This window comes from Pezoporus occidentalis, unplaced genomic scaffold (genome assembly GCF_034315485.1).
Source record: "Pezoporus occidentalis ecotype Australia unplaced genomic scaffold, CSIRO_AGI_Poc_V1 ctg39, whole genome shotgun sequence".
Taxonomy (NCBI): domain Eukaryota; kingdom Metazoa; phylum Chordata; class Aves; order Psittaciformes; family Psittacidae; genus Pezoporus; species Pezoporus occidentalis.
Window position 1 is genome coordinate 8,839,496 of NW_026915713.1, and position 17,525 is coordinate 8,857,020.

General features: G+C 37.0%; 1 protein-coding gene across 2 annotated transcripts in view; it reads left to right on the forward strand.

Annotated features, from left to right (window-relative positions):
- CDK19 (cyclin dependent kinase 19) overlaps positions 1-17,525 on the forward strand; it is a 131,838-nt gene that overhangs the window by 98,856 nt on the left and 15,457 nt on the right. For both annotated transcript variants that reach the window (XM_062632511.1, XM_062632512.1), the window contains exons 7-9: positions 13,656-13,799; positions 14,034-14,103; positions 15,334-15,406. In XM_062632511.1, the coding sequence (XP_062488495.1) occupies positions 13,656-13,799; positions 14,034-14,103; positions 15,334-15,406 (287 nt within the window). The remainder of the gene's footprint in view (positions 1-13,655; positions 13,800-14,033; positions 14,104-15,333; positions 15,407-17,525) is intronic.

Sequence of the window (17,525 nt, forward strand, 5' to 3'; positions counted from 1 at the left end):
GGCCTGCTTTTCATCTGCCACCATGTAAACAGGGCTGCTAACTTCTAAAGTCTCTGTTTGCTGCACCCTGTAGTGAGTAAAAACAGTTACTAGAAGTGTTCAAAGAAAATGCCAACAGTATTACTTTAAACGTCTGTAAATTGGGTGCTTGAACTGCCCTGACTGTTGATTTTGTAAAGCACAAGTGAGTGGACCAGATTACTGACCTGTGTGTGTGGTATTGGGGAGTTACCTTAACTGACAGTTACGTATTTTTGATAGATAGTATATTGTTTGCAGATTTAGGTGACTGATATGTACCATTATCTCAGGATATCTCTTTGAAGAATGAATTAGTATAATGCTATTGTTTGTTTAATTATGTCATAAATTACTTGATTCTTGCCTTGAGGGATCTGTAGTCTACAGTACAACACAGAGAAGGAGTCCCTATGAAACTTTAGAGGGTGATCTCTAGGGAGATCTGGTTTTGCTAGTAGTTTATTATTTCTGAGGCTTTTATTTCTTGTATCTGACGCACACCAGTGAATCCCCAGGAGGGGTGCAAATGGGTCATATAATACCTGGTGTGCAGTGTGAGTGCTGAGGGCACTCAAAATGGTTTGGACAGCAAACTAAAAATTACAGAAATGAAAACAAGGAAAGCTGGAAGGTAAGATTTGTAGGCTGACTGAAGCATTAGAAGAGCATGTGAATGAAAAGAATAAAATTGCATGGAGGTGATCTATGTGCAGCTTTAAGGCAAAGGGAGGAAGCGGTAACAAAATGACAGCAGTGATTTTTTGCAGTTTATGAGTCCAGACTTGTGTTTTGCTTCTAGCATTATATGCACTTAAAAGAAGGTAATCTTAATGAGCTAAGCATGCTAGTGAGAGTTTAACTTGAATGCTGATGTTTTTGGCAAAGGATGCAACTCTTAAAGCTCTCTCTCTCAAATCTCCGTGCAAGAAATAGAATTGTAACATCTCTTAATATTACATAAATCTCAGGAGCCTTAATGCATTGCTTTTAATAATAACTCATAAATTATATAAGATTCTCATTTAACTGTTCTTCAGTTGGAAATAATAATTTAGAAAAAAGGTGATTAGATACAACAATTTATGAAAAAGGACAGGACATGTTATTTGGTGTAGCTGCTGATTTTCCATAGTTGTTTTCTCATGCCTTTTATATAGTGTATAATTTTACATAATTTTAAAATATCAATAAAATCAGGCTAAAAGCAATATCATGCCAGCTTTAGGCTATTCTCTTACAATTTTGTCATCATGAGAAATATTTTTGTTTGCATGGACTAGAAGTGCATTGTCATCAGTTCCCTACTGCAGCACGCTGGATATTGTCCAACAATTGCTGCATAATTCAGATGTTTGCTTAGGTTTTTACTGGCTTAGTCTTGATTTTATTTTATTTTCAATGTATTTTATATATTCTGTATGTAGTATGCTCTTCCCTATCTTAGCTTCACATGTAATTTTAATTATTAGCAATGTATTCTTAATATCCTGGACACTGTCTACTATAGTGTCCATTTTGGTTTTGTTCTTCTAATAAAGCCTTGCGTGCATGTAAAATAATTCTCATACATGATCAAAGAATGAAATTAGAATTTGATTGTTCAGGATTTTTGTCCTTGTTTTTTGGACTTGATCTTAGTTACATTTTGTGGGTTTAACTTTAAGAAAAAATTGGACTTAAACACGGTCTGTTTAGAAAGAGCTGTGTATTATGCAAAACAATATATATTTCGTTAATTTAGAGGTAGCTTTTCAGTGACATTTTCCCCTTTATGTAATTTGTCCCTTAATATTAATGAAATAGTCGACTCTTCATTCATTTGCTTGCAGAACAAGTAGTTGTTCATCACATCTGTAACATAATTTTTTAAAGAGATACAGGAGTTAGGAAAATAATGTTGGTGAAAACCAGAAATAGCTTTTACTTTCTGCATGTTTAAAGGATAGTAAAAAGCCCATGTTAGGGTTTCATGGGGAATAACATTTAGTTTCCTGAACTGTGAACATTTACAATATAAGCCATCGTTGTTAATGAAGTTTCCTATATAATCTGCTACCATAGTTACAAGCAACTAACTTACCAGATAAATACAAATTGGGAAAATGGTGTTGTAGAAGCCAGAGGTCACTCTACATTCTGTTACCACAATATAAATATCTACTAAATTCAGTGTGGCCTGTGGAAGTTGGTCCGCATTTCCAGTACCATAAATTAAAAGCAGAATCTGTTTCCGTGTGTTCATCAAATCCTAATACTTTTGCAAAGAAGTAAAACATGCAAATAAAAGTAACCTGAACTGCAAAAATACAAAATGCTTGCTGTCATGGACACATTGATAAAATTACTGAACTTTTAGAACGTCTCCAGCACAGAAGAAAATGCCTTTATACTCAAAATACTAAAGAAACAAGGTTGAAGTATGTGGCAAGGTACAGTGCTCCTTTCATTTGTAGGCAAAGACTTCAGTGCTATAATTTTAAGGAAAGTAAAGGAAATGGCTGTGGTAAAATGAAGGAAAAGGTAAGCTCGCTTTCACCTTGAAAGGAGACATTAATCAGGTTTTTATTGTTATTTTTCACTCTGGGAACCTCAAAATAGGAAGGGATATTTTAGCAAGGAACTGGTAAGGACTAGTAAGAACTCCATTATAGGTTAAGAAGGCACGTGGCAGTCTTTTCTATGATTCATTCTGGGGCAACTTGTAGCATGATATCAAGGCATAATTAAGGCTTGTTTTTTATCAAGTTGCAGCTTGTACAGTTAGTACTGCTATCAAACAAGAATGTTATCTTACCTCTCTTTGCCACTTGCATTAATTAAAGAAAAAGTATATTTGATTAGTGGCATTGGATGGCTTATAGAATTCTAGACGGGTGGTTTTTGTTGTTGAAAAAGCTCCTCAGAATGATCATTCAACCACCCGTTAAGCAGGGCTAAAGCATTTTCCTGCACTGGAAAAGGATGGAGTTATTTAGTGTGAAAAATAAGTCTGGGAACCTGAGAAATCTGTATTGCTTAGTTACCTTTCCTTACTTGTCTAGTTTGTAAGTCAGCAGGAATGTCAGAAATGGCCATGTGGCAACTGCATTTACCAGCCTGAACAAGATATAGGTAAAGAGAAACTGTAACTCAAAACTTGGGCAGCACGCTGCCACCTCATTCTATTTCCAGACTAACATATGGTTATGGAAGCTGGAAACATGTGAAAGGTATAAGCAGATATCAAAATGCCTTTGAAAGCAAATGTCACAGGAAAATATTAGGTATCTCAGAGGGAATGAATTTATAATGAATGCTGGGATACATCAGAGTTTCAACAGCTCCATTTGACTTCATGCAGGAAAAAAATAGGGGAAATTTCATAGAGTGTATTATGTAGGATTTAGGATGGAAATATGCGCATATGTGTTCCATATTGCCTATGCAGAGAGCCCTACACGGTCCGAGTGCATCAGATGTCCTTGCTGTATGCACACAGATTGTTGGCACACTGGATGGGCTGTAGGCCTCTGGAAATCTTGGACCAATGCCTAAAGCTCTTCTGGTCTCTTGTTCTTGGAGGGTTGGGAAGAAGGAGTTAAAAACTTAGACCTATCTGGAAAATCTGGTAAACCAGTAATTATAAAAGAAGCCAACCAGAAGATTGAAAAGTCTTCAGGAAAGATGTACGGGGAGGTACCTACCTGGTACCTACCTGTGGAGCCATGGGAATGTGGGCACTGGTTTTAAACATTTATGAGCGATAATTAAGAAGAGCAGATCTATAGTCAGTCAGCTTCTGTTTGCTGCATAGGAATACATGTTCCTGTTTGTGAGAAGTTGTGAGTTTGGGGATGGGGTTGTGGAAAAACGAGAAAAGTAGAGAAGTTTAGAAAACATTAATTCATGTGTTCTGAAAAGAAAAACTTGGGCTACACCATGAGCCTTTTTCATGCCCTGGGCAATGTTATACGACACGGGAAGTAATTGGATTCATATGATACTTTGTGGTAAACTTGTTTTGGCATGTGGTAAACATTCTTCATTTTGATTATCACAGTTGTTCTGAGAGGCAAAATATTTTACTACCAAAGATTAATTATTGCTCTTTTATCTAGTTACTGTAGGTGCTGGATGATTTACTGATGGTTTTTCCTCTTGCTTGACAGTGATCTCTAAAATCTATACAAGTTTCTTCTTCAAAAGGAGAAAAAAAAAAAAAGAAAAAGAAAAGAAGATCATTTGCTATACTCCACAATGTTATCACTGCAATTACATAAGAAATGTGAAGTTTTATAAACAATTATTAGGTCACTTACATTTTGAAGCTACTTTAATAAGTATTTTGGGAAGCTTGAGATGCTGACAACAATTTAAGGAATATTATCCACAGGATTCATAGAATCACAGAATAGTTAGGGTTGGAAAGGACCTTAAGATCATTTAGTTTCAACCCCCTTGCATGGGCAGGGACACCTCACACTAGACCATGTTGTCCAAAGCTCTGTCCAACATGGCCTTGAACACTGCAGGGATGTAGCATTTACCACTTCTTTGGGAAAACTGTTCTAGTTACCACCCGCACAGTAAAGAACTTCCTTGTATCTAACCTGAGCTTCCCCTGTTTAAGTTTAAATCTGTTACCTCCTAGTCCTATCATTGTTACATATTTAAATACATTAACTGTTTTGAGATCTAGTATACTAGTTCCTGCCTTCTGTTCTTCCTTCTTCTAACTGTTCTTCTAATTGCTCTTCCTTCTAAAACAGTGTTGATTAGCTAGTACAGCTGGCATCTGCTGCCAGCTCTGAAGAGTCTGAGAGTTGTATTTGTACTAACTTGATAGTCAGGAGAATTGTTAACAGTGCAGTGTGTTAGGCTGCTGTTGTAAAACCAATGGAGATACTCTAATGTGAGACAGACAGTAAAGTTTCGTCTCTTACTATAGTAAGCGGGGTCTCAGGACACTTGGATTTAAATACTGATCCAGTCCCAAGTGTTTTATGTAGCATACAGCATGTAATTTAATTAATCCCATGTGTTTTATCATTATCTATAAAAGTGGAGATGCTACTTAATGGTATTGTCCTGAAGATAAAATCTGTTAATAGTAATAGGGAACTCCAGTACAAGTGTGTTACAAATTACTTTTGTTAACTCAGTGAATGGATTAATTTGTGTGAGAACCTGGGATGTCACTTAGCATCTGCAGTTAGCTTGAGAAATACACCCATTTTGGACACCAAAAAAAAAAAAAGGAAAACAAAACCATTGAATCTTTAGTCACAACTAGAATCTACTAATTGTCCTACTTAGGTTACTCTGTAAGTTAACCTGTAAACTTCTGCCCATAGTCATCCAATACTTTTTCACATGTTTGTGGTTCTCTGCCCTTGCAAAACATACAAAGGGAAGAATCAGGTGCTTTTTGCCTTTTCATTCAATATTTTGGCAGATTTGCTATTGTGTGATGATGATTATGACCTAACTGTATACGGATTATTTTAGAGCAGGAAAAATAAAATAACATAAAAGTACATGGAAGGCAGAATATCCTCTGTACTAATAGCTTTGTGATTCAAAGCCACTTTTGAGCAAGAGGTGTCTTTAGATATCCACCTGTGCTTAGTTCCATGTACATCAAAAACTGAGGGCCAAAATCCCCTACCTGCCAGTAATAGTCTGTTCCCTTTTTCCTTCTAATTATGTTCCACTCAGAGTATCAACTTCATGTTCTTCCCAACTCCTGATAACCATAGGGCCTCTTGTATGAGCAAGCTTTTCATTCCCTAGTATCTCAGTGACTTTGCCCTTTACCAGGCAGATGAGCTTTGCAGCAAGCAGGATTGATTCTCTAACCTCCACAAGCAACCTAGGCTGTGAGCTCAGCTGAAAAACAAAGATTTAGTGTAGTAAGGAAGGAGTTGTTCTTGCAGTGTCTGTCATAGCCCAGAGCAAATAATGGATCCTATTGTGGAAATGGAATAAGAATGATGACATGAGAAAGCACGACTCAGCGTTTAGAGAAGGTTAGGAGATGCATTTTCCCTACTTTCTCATCATAGTCAATTCCATTCTGTACGTGTCAGTTGGGATATATTGTGATTCTTTGTGATATACGTTGTTTCTTTTGTATATGAGCATGAATGAGATGAATGATTTGCTGTGGAGTTGAACTCACAGCTCAGAGATGTTTGACTCAGTTTTGGTTTTTTTTAAGGATTCCTTTACAAAGCAGTGGACTAAAGGATGGTTTCATTTTCTTAAATGAAACCTGAAGTTGCCATTTAAAGATCCAGGTTGTCTGTTGTAAAACCTTGTTCCATAAACATTTTATCCTCACTAACAAGTGCTCTGTTTACTACCATATCTGAAAAGTTCACTCACAAAAGTTGACTTTGGCTGAAAACCAAGTATTTACTATCATAACAAGATGCATACTTCTGGTGCAGAGGAATTTTTTTTAGCTAGTCTATCAGCTTGATCTTCAATCACAATTATTTCAGCAATATCAACTGAAACTCAACACTGCAGCTCTGATTGAGTAGTATGACTTGTTCTCAAGACAGGTGGGATTGCTTTGCAAGTAGACTTCTTGGCAATAGCTGTGACTGACAGCAGATTTACATTTCATAATAGTTTATTTCATTGCTTGTCCAATGGAGTTTCTTATGTTGGAGTTATTGCCAGTGCTTTATTAGAAATAGCAGTAAGGCTGAACCCCTTAGTAACAGAAATTAGCATACTGTACAGCAATCTGTTTAGAAGGACAAATAAGCTGCTCTGTGCTAAGAGGCAAGTTACTTTCATATGCATTCCTCTCTGTTGACTAAAATAAGGTAGGTATCAAAAGCTTTAATAACTCCCAGAAAATACTGTCAGGGCTTGTAAATTGGAACAGGCCAGGAAAGTGCTCTTCACACATGTTCCTTTTTTATAACTCAGTATGCCAGATAGCAGGCCTTTTGCTCACCGTATGTTAGCTCTGAAGGTGTTGACATGTTGGACCTAGTAAAAAGTTGTAATAGTTAATGACAGAAGCCAAGTGAGAGCATACAACAGATTATAAACTCACTGTCCCTCTTCATTTAGTATGGAGTTACTAACCTCCGAAGAACTCCACTGTGTATAGAAAAGCTGGTTTGTTAAAATAGTCTGCATTTAATTAGGAAAAAAGTATTTGTCATTCAAAAAATATGTACTGCTCTCTTCTCATTTGTTACAGTTCAGAAGAGCACAGAAAATAGCAACAATTTGCTAATATGCTATGATATTTGTACAAAATAGATTATATGATATCGGAGACTTACCTGCAGTGGTGGAAAAAGATGGGGAAAAGAAATGGTGGAGGAGGGGGGAAATTAATGCTAAAGCACCATGGTTGGGAATCGGGAGCTCCTGGCTTTCCAGTCCTATGATTGGATGTTACCATCACTCAATTTTTTTCCCAATCATTTTTCATATGATAAATTGCAAATACAAAGCTGTGGATGTTCCCTGAAAAGCTTTGTAAATACTGTTGTACCACACAGCAGCACATCTTGACTGTTCTTCATTCATTATAACAGGAGGAAATGGTAACAATTTCTGTATTAGATATGCCTAATGCTTTGCAGGATAGAAGAAACTTGTGACCTTTGCAATGAGAAGCTTTCATACTTCCTTTACTTGTTGCAGTTGCTTGATACTTGGTAGGGGGAAGTAGCCCTAAGGCTATGAAGCTACCTTTTCTGTCACCCATTACATTCCTGTGCTTTTGATGAGTTGTCACTCAAGGAACATTTCTCTTTTTGTTTCCCTGAAAAGCTTTGGCAGCCAGCCAGAGTACCTCTTGGACCCTCTGAGGTATAAGCACTGCTGTTGCTGGAACAAAAGTAGAAGTACTGCATTTTCAAGATACAGGAATTGGCATAAAAATAATAGCCCTTGGCCATCTGTAATGCATCTGATAATTTAGGCTTAGGGAGAAGATGAGGCTGTGACACACTTTCCTTGCCTGAACTCAGTGCTCGTCCCAGTGACCTAATTTCCCTGCCCTAAAGCGACATCACCTGAGGCTGGAGCCCACCCCAGTTTCTGGAAGAAGAACTGAGAGAAGAAAGAGGATGGAACCATCAGTCTGTTCTGCATTCATGCAACCATCACTCTGTGCTGTCTGTCAAGGATGTTAGCCTGCTCTACTGCTAGCTAATGTAGTTAATCTGTAGTTTATAAAGTATTAGTCTTAGTGACACAAGTGAAGAGTTAAAGAATTGCTGGTGAAAATGTGGTATGTAGGATTTGGGAGCAGGTAGGGGAGGAGTATTTGGGAAGACAAGCACTGAAAATCCTTACAAATCCTTTCAGTATAATGTTGGTAAAAGTTTAATTCTTGAGCTTCTGATGTTGGTTAAAGTTGAATTCTTGTGCTCTGTGTACAGTTGTTAAGATTGCATTTTCCCCACCTTGAGTACATAGGTTGCAGAAGTTAAATACAAGGTTGCTTCTATAGAGGAAGGTTGCTTGTATGTCTGTTGTATAGAACCATAAACCTAGAATTTCCAAAATTTTGGATCTGAAGTTCTGTAAATTAAATATTAAAGTTCCTTAACAGGGTTTCTTTGTTGGCAATCATTTTTGCTGCATGAGAGAACTACTTAGGGACTCTGGTCCTGTTGCCAGTCCCTGTATTAAATCTATTGTATCTGTATTGTCAAGCTTGCCCCAGTAATTCAAGTGTGATGTTGCAAGCTAGATAATGTGCAGCAGAAGACTGAAATCATATGATCCAGGATCTTTGTTTAATGGTGATATACTGAAGAATAGGAATTTAAGTGAGGAAAATAAATAATTTGAGAACCTAAATTAACTCTGTTTAGAGAGAATGAAGAAGTCCTTGCCCACTAAAGCCCTGTAGAAAATTACAGTTTATTTCCATGAACTCAGAATTTGTATTAATTGAAATTAATTAAATTTGTATTACAAATATGAGAAGAGGGCAGCTCAGTTTAAAAGACTAGGATGGAGGCAAACAGGTAAAAAAACCTGGGGTAATAGTTTTCATGACTAATTTGAATGAATATAGTTTTGCCTTTAAAAGTTTTGAATTATCGTGACTCTGCACCGTGGCACTCTTGAAATAAAATACTGCTCTTAGATACATGTTTGGCTGGCTGTGAGTATCCTTCACATTACTGGCAGGTATTATTTCTGTCTGCTGAACAGTCATCTTTGTGGCTTTACAGTATAGACTTCTGTTATTCAGTCAACTTCTGTTGAGATACTGTTAAAGATTGGTAAACATTGCCTAACTTACCAGTGAGTGATAGCAAATTTCTGACCCTTAGCCCACTGACACCACTTTTTGCTTCCCTTTGAAAAAACTGTCACCTGTAAATGTTTGACCCCATTTTCAGTTCTCAGTAGAAAATGTCAGATTTAACAGGCTAGTTACTGTTTTGCTGACGTTTAAGTGAAGCATACACAAATAGAGGCCTTAATGTACAAATGGGAGGCTCTTTCCCTTGTGTCTTTATGTGATAGAAACAGGTATATAGTGGGTATGTTCTGTTCACCTTATTGGACCAAACAAATGAGAAATTTCCCTTAAAATATATATTATTCTCTCTAATTCTGAGATATTTAAAGCCAGTCTTAAAGTAAATAAATTCTTTTCTATAGTATCTCTGTGCTCCTAGGTCACTGTGTGTAAATATTCTGGGTAAGTTTAGAATCTGCGGCTGTGGTCGGTGTATGATGCCAGATTTTTTATAAAGAGGTCCCTCAGCTCCTTCACTTCTTTTACCAGATTTGGGTGTCTCCTAGAGTCTAGACTTTGGGTTCAAATGAAACAAAAAAAGCATGTTGTTTGAAGTACTGGTGCTACTAAACCAAACATCACTAATGATGAATTCCTCTGGTCAGTTGTAGATAAACAGACGTTTTCCAGTTCTTGACTTAACTTTCTTTAACATAATTTTATTACAGAATTATATGAGACTAAGCTTATGCATATATTTCTTAGATATAGTTAAGAATCATGAGGTATTTCATCTTGGACTCTGTCCTGTGTTCAGTGAAACATTTTAGTTAAAATGCATGGGAAAAGATGCGTCATTTTGAGAATCAAGGCTATTGCTCAATTGTCCTGTTGTCTTAAATGGTCATAATATTCTTAATGTTTCCAAAAATCCTGGACAAATACAGAAATGAGATTATTGTTCCATAGAAAGGGAAGGATACATGAGCATTTTTATGCTTAATCAGCTCTATCATTAAAACAGCTATGTCAACATCCTTTTGTACATGCTTCTTGGTTACAGCAGGAAATAGAAATAGAGCAAGACATGCAGACTTTTTCTCAGCTTTAGTAGCTGACCTATAGAGCTACTAGAGTCACAGGTTTGAAAACTGGGACATGGACAGACATACAAATATTCTAATAATCTGTGTACTCAGGTGTATATATGTAAAGTCTGTTTACCAGCCATAAGTGACCATCTTTAAAAGGCTGTTTTATCCTTTTATAAAATTATGTAGTACTTAAGAAAGGTTGTTATGCTAGAAAGATATTTCACTGATGAATAGGTTTGAATGGGACCTGAGCAAGCTGTTTGGTGAGGAGTCTAGGGAAGGGAGTATGCTACAAAGATGTTCACTCCCACCCTTCTTTGAAGAGCCAGGGAGCAAGATTGGTGTGCACTCAGGTTCAGTGTAAACTGAAGTAAAAACCTTTTACCACTGATCATTCCTGAAACCTGATGATAGTAGAAGAGACTGTAGGAAACAGGACCATCCTTGCAGGAAGTGTTATGTTACTGTAGTAAATGTACTAGGATCCTCATAGGACATCAAATGGAAAAAGATTTGGTATTCAGTGCAACTTTGTAGGACCTTTATGTCCCAGTTTTCAATGGGTCTGGAACATAACAAGTTAAAAGTAGATACTGTCTGTAGGCTAGCTTTGCCTCGGGAACAGTGAGTTGATCATTAGTAGAGGGGGGGAGCAGAGACCCAATTGTTGGATAATTTTTGCCCCTTATTTTTGATGGTTGCTTTAAAAAAGTAACTGTTATATAGCATTATAAGAAGTTCCTGTTGTGCTAGAGACAGATGACATGCACTAAACTAATAATGCACTGTACTCATAAAATACTGCTTACATATTTTAAGCCTTGTCCATGTAAATGCCCACTTCTGAGGGACAGTATGTTTTATTTGGAATAGATGTAATAATTTTGGGTTTTTTTTTTTGGGGGGGGGGCAGGGGGGAACAACGAACAAAGATGGGGAAGAATGGACACCATAAACTGAAAACATATGAAATGGCCCTGTATAGGGAAGTTGCTAGTTATTGACAAATTTTTCCATACTTAGAGCTGATGTTTGAATTTGGTTAACTAATATGAACAATGTAGGAGATAAATACTTATTAGGACTGCTTGTACTGATGAAGCTTTTAAACTTGCCAGATTTTAATGAGGTGTTCCAGCTAGAAAAATGCCACGTGGTAAATAATCACTGTAAATGATGAATGTTATTTCAATTTTTTTTTTTTAAAAAGACTAGTCAAACATGACAGAAAATAATTAACTGTGAGAATGGTTTCAGTATGTGCCAAGGATGTGTTCAAGATCAGGTTACATAAAAGTTAGATTCAGAAAGGGAAGACCCTGACCTGCTTGAGCTGCATAGCTATAAGGCCTTTTCCAGCTGTTCAGTCTTCACATACAGATGTTAGTTTCGTTTTTTCTATATTAAGTATTCTGGGTTACTTTAGATTAGTTCTTTGAAGCTAAAACGTATCTGGCAAGAAACCCAGCACTATCAACTCCTAGATAATATAATGACTGATCAGAATTAAAGAAAATACACCACCAGCTTGGGCGTTACCAGTGTTTATTCAGATCTAACATCCAGTTGGTACATTGTCAGTCTTTCTGAATTCTCAAAGGATTCTCTGTTATTAAATCACAGAGCCAGGAAGTGGGAATGTGTTGCCACAGTAGTTCTGTTTTCTGGTGAACAAGGAATGAGTTTTGACATTTGACATGTCACACAGGGAGATTTTGCAGTTCCACTTCACTGTCAACAAGAATACTAGGTTTTATTTTTGTGGTTGTTGAAAAGGTCAGCCTGGATAGAGCAGTAATAGAATAATAAGCAGTGGCCCAGCCCCTCTCTCACTATGTGGTGGACAGTGAGCACTGCAGAAAGCAGTGAAAACCAAGAGGTCTGCAACTCATTTGGCCTCTAGATAAACCAACTCCCAAAGGATTTTCTATCTATTATGAAAATGACTGAATAAATACTGTTAAATGAAGATGCTATTCTTCAAATAATAAGTAATTTCCATTCTGGAGCTGATAATTTATTCTGACTACCCAGGTAGGAATTGTGATTAATATGCTGCATTAGCGGCTTGAGCAGATCAAATCTTAAGAAGTAAATATCTTATTTTCATGCAGATAAGGCTAATTAGAAAATCAAAGGAAGATAAAACCCTGGAAAAGTGATGTAATGCACAGAGCAAGTTATACCGTGTTGAAACTGTAAAGTCTGAACAAAATGTTATCAGACTTTCCTGTGAAGGAGGTAGGGAGAAAGGCTTGTAAATTGAGGTACACCAAGCTCCACACCTGAAACATGGTGGAAATGGAGTTTTGAGTCTGAGATTAGTTGCAACTAACGAGAGACTTGGTCTTCTCCGATAAACCAGATTCCATGCTTTTGTGTTCAGCAATCTATGCTCATTACTCATTTGTTCTCAAGATCTTTTTTCCAGAGTTATCCCAGACATGTATTTGTCAATGTAGCGAATCCATTTCTTTTCTGCTGTTTACCTTCTCACTGAGAAATTCACACTTTCATTTTTAAGATGCATAATAAAGCATTCGGGTCATACAGAACACTAAGATGGGTGTTGATAGTAGTAACTAGAATGAATACATGTAATCTAGAAATGTCTTCTGTAAATGACATTAATGTTCTTGCCCACAGTAGATTTAATTTTGAAAAGCATATTAATGAGAAATTGATGAAATAGAAGTTATTTTCTTTCATTAAAACATCAGTATATCACCCTGTTATTTTCTGTATGTACATGACATGTAGATGAGACAATTTCAGTGGGAGTCAATTGTCAAGTAGGATTTTTTTTTTAATTTTTTTCAAGTTTGGCAATCAAGCTTCTATTCTTGATTAAAATAAAGATCTTGTTTCTCCATTTTAACTAGCTTGCATTATTTGGCTAAATGTATGAATCATTAGTCTTTTCCTTTTTAGTTCTTATTTGATTATCAATTATCTGTTTGGAAATGTTCTGAAATATGTGACAGAACTTTTATTTCAGTGTATCTTTATGGGGGATCTGTAGTTTGGTTTTGATGGTCAGTTGAATGCCCTTTAAGCTGCGTAGGTTTCTGCTGTAACTGTGAATAAAGTACTGCACTGGCAGTGTACAACTTGAAACAGAATTTGGAGACTCTAATTTTGACTGAAAAACTTCTATCTCCAGATTTTACCCTTTTTTATGTATTACATTGATGCATTATTTTTAAAGTACTGTAATTACACTGAGAGGCATTTTACCTTATTGTGGTTACAGATGTTGAGAAATGAAACAAACAGTGATGAAGTACAGTAAACTTGCATGAGTTATTCTCCTTTTTCCTTAGATATTTGGGCAATTGGCTGCATATTTGCTGAACTGTTGACTTCAGAACCTATATTTCACTGTCGTCAGGAGGACATCAAAACAAGCAATCCTTTTCATCATGATCAGCTAGATCGCATTTTCAGTGTAATGGGATTCCCTGCAGGTAATTTATTTTCATTAAAGTGTCAGATGTAATGCTACAGAGTTGATTTTTTTACTAAAGGAGATGACTAGTTGTTTGTATAGGTATGAAGAAGCTGTCAGTTTGATGGATTTGGAAATGCTGGCAATTGTGGAACAGTAGTACTGGCCAACAGAGTCAAACAACTGCTGTAGTTATTCCTTCTTGTTTACACTTTCAAAATTGTAAATACTTCTTCTTTTCCCCCCACCAAAGATAAAGATTGGGAAGACATAAGGAAGATGCCAGAATACCCAACTCTTCAGAAAGATTTTAGGAGAACAACGTAAGTGATGATCATTCAACAACAGTTCAGTGAATGCAGCAGAAGATGGGCAGAAATTGGCTCCTACCCTCTGAGGGGGAGGGGGCAGTTTTGTAGTTTTTGGGTTCTAAAGCTGTGACTGCTGTCCTATTTGAACTAGCCATTTTGCTTGAATGGTGTTCTTTCCTTCAGCTGCTTGTTAAAAGCATCATCTGAGTGGCCTCCTCATTTCTGTAGAAGGGGGTTTTCATAAGTGCCATTTAATCTATGGCAGGCATAGACAAATGAGCTTGTTTAAACCAGTTCTATTAGCTGTTAAGGATAACTTCATTCTTTTTGTGTGAGAAAAGATAGGGAAACAGCTCCCTGGTACTTTTCACCAGCTTTTTTTACTGTGGAGAATAAAGCAGTGGACAGAAACTTCTAGAGAGAATAATGTGTTCAGTAGTTTATGATGCAAAGCCTTTCGCACTTTACAAAGAATTTTACACTTTTAGTGTTCGCTGGTGCTTTGGCTAAATTATTCAAGTGATGGTAATAGATCAGAGGGTGCAAGGAGCAGATTCTGAGGACATGGATTCAGGAGTTTTGGATTCTGTTTCCAGCTCTGCCATGGATTCATTATACTGGCTTTAGACAATATGTGAAGCTTATCTGTGCACAAAGCTTTTCTTTTGAAGATGACTGTAGATGATTTCTGGATTTGTGGATTAAAGACAAAACACAGGTCATATGTATCTGAGGCATTTTTGAGCTTGGAACTACAAAGGCTGTGTGGTTTGCTGCAGGTTGGGGTCAAGGAGAGGGAATGGTAAACAACTGCTTTGCCAGATTGCAGTTGGAAACAATATTGTTCAGATTTGCACTGTTACAAACTGCTGTACACTTTCTGTATCGGAAATGCTTTAGAAAACTAGAGTATAAACTTCAGCTTCAGTTTCTCTGTCGTATGCCCATGTCAACAGTTTATCTGCATGCCATAGAAATTGCATGTTCCATGGAAATAATCTGTACACAGTTATTCCTGTTGTGAAAAGCACGCTTTGTGTGCAACTGCTTGATAAATATCTGACATGTTTTCTGATAGCAGTTCTTCTCACAGCTCATTTATTAAAGACCAGTAAATGTTTTTGTGATCATTTGGTACAATTTGGTAAATTTGTACATTTGTACAATTTGTAAATTTGGTACAATCCATATTCTTAATGCTGTATTATTTCAGAAATGTCTTTGTTTAACTGTATTTTTCAGATATGCCAATAGTAGCCTCATAAAATACATGGAGAAACACAAAGTCAAGCCTGACAGCAAAGTTTTTCTTTTGGTAGGTACAACTTTAAAATCACTGTGATTGTAAGAATGAAATGCACTTCTGATGGTAATATCCATGTCTGTTGTTCTATCTCATTCTAGTGAACACTGATATTAAAGATATTTATCACTAACTGGCAATTTTTGAGATGTGTTTTCTTCACATACACACATGCTGAGGGTGTGCTTGAAGTGCTGGTATTGAAGATCTGAAGGTCTTATGTAATTATGAGCTGCAAGGCACTTGTATACCCAGCCTTAACCTTATATCTGTGTGTTATATCCCTTGATTCCATGTTGTTTCAGAGAGCTAGAGAGTTTTGTGAAGGAAGGGAAGAGGAAAGGAGAAATTTAATTATTTCCTGTAGTTAATGTTTTTTTCTTTTTTTCTTTTTTTTTCTTCCTTTGCCTTTTTTTCTTTTTCTTCCCTCTGATAATAGTCCACCTCTGTTCTGTGGGTGATTCCAAACAACATCCATAAACATTTATTTGCTGGTTATCTAGTTGAGTCACTCACTGTAGGTGAATATAGAGTTGCTCTAATACAGCATCATTTTTAGATGCCTCTGTGATGATTTAGTGCTGTCTAAATTTAGAAATGAAGTTCAAAGTGACTTTGCTAGTGCTGTAAAAAGGGAGTCTTTGTAATGAGGCTGTTTGTGCAGCTTGAGTTCTAGTGGCCCATTCTCAGTTATGGATTCAGCATAGTAGTCTTCTTTCTGGGTCCTGGTGAAGACTTGTTAGTAGCTGCTGGATGGTGACACAAATAGCTGTGGAAATAGAATAGGTTTGTCCAGGTGGGTGGAAGGGAAGTGTTCATGTAAGAAGTGTGAGACTTCAAGAAAAAATAGTTAATATTTCTCAAACTCAACTTACTGGGCACACGTTGGAATCATCTGGAGGAAGAGTCTAACCAGAATGATTATAACCGTAAAAGACATTGTTAGCCCCTGAATTTCCTCATTTTCCTAGTCAAAGTGGAAGTCATCAGAAAGCCTGGTGAAAAGCCAAAGAAGCAAATGGATTGCTATCAGCTTGTATGGCTAATTCATCAAGGCTATGAACACAAAGTTAAGAGTCACTTTCAGTGGGTAAGCTACTTTTTCAGGGGAAATATTAACCAGATGTCTAAACAACACAAAACTAACCATATTTTGCCCCCCTGTAGCATAGTATATATGTTTATATATATAAACAAATGAACTTACCGTGATGGAGAAGTGGTGAGGCAAAGTTATTATAGAGTGACTGAACAAATAGGTAGGTGTCTACCTGTGAATTCCCCAGTATGATTGTGAGAATGAGAACTGATTCCAAAAGGATAGGGGCTTTTTCTGAAGATCGTGAAGAAGACTCAGTTCACTTAGCAAGGTAGGTTCTCTTAGTCAAATTTTTCTCACTGTTCATAAATGGGGATGAATAAGGGTGGTTTTAGTGATCAGCCATGAACATGGAGTCTGGTTTTAAGTAGGTCAGTCTTGCAGAGCTCTGCGTAAGAATGCTCAGGAACATGGACAGTTTTCTTGGTATCTCATTGCTGCACTGGGGAGGTCCATGTACCTGTACAAAGTCCTTAGACTTTGTACTAATGGGTACAGAAAGTGTGGCACAGAGAGAAAACAGAGCATTGAGTAGACCACTGCAGGATAGCAAGTGATTCTTCACAAAGAGGAGGATATTGACATTGAATCGTGATATATACATGAAGGGCGGAATGTTTTCCATCCAGAAGAGGCTGTCCTGGAAAAGTAGAATCTGAGAGCAAGCAATCTTGAGAGCTGCTGAGAAGTATGAGGTTGTTGATGAAGTCCAGTCTCACAAGCTTTCTGTATTGTGTTAGCAGAAAATTATGTCCAGACATTTTTATTCACTTTCCTAGCAGCAACAGAAGCTACAGAAAACCAGATTTTGTCAAAGAAAGTTGGTTCACAGTAGCCTGGCAGGCAGGATATCTCATTTGGAGTGGTATCGTCTGTTGCATCATCTGCAACGGGCAAATAGGTTATATGCTTGGGTATGGAGGGGAATTACTAAGGGGATGAGCAGACTATTAAGTGTAAGGTATCTTTAGATCTTCTGCTGTGGTACATTAGCCTTATATTTGAATGATGAAGAATACAGGTCATGTTTGG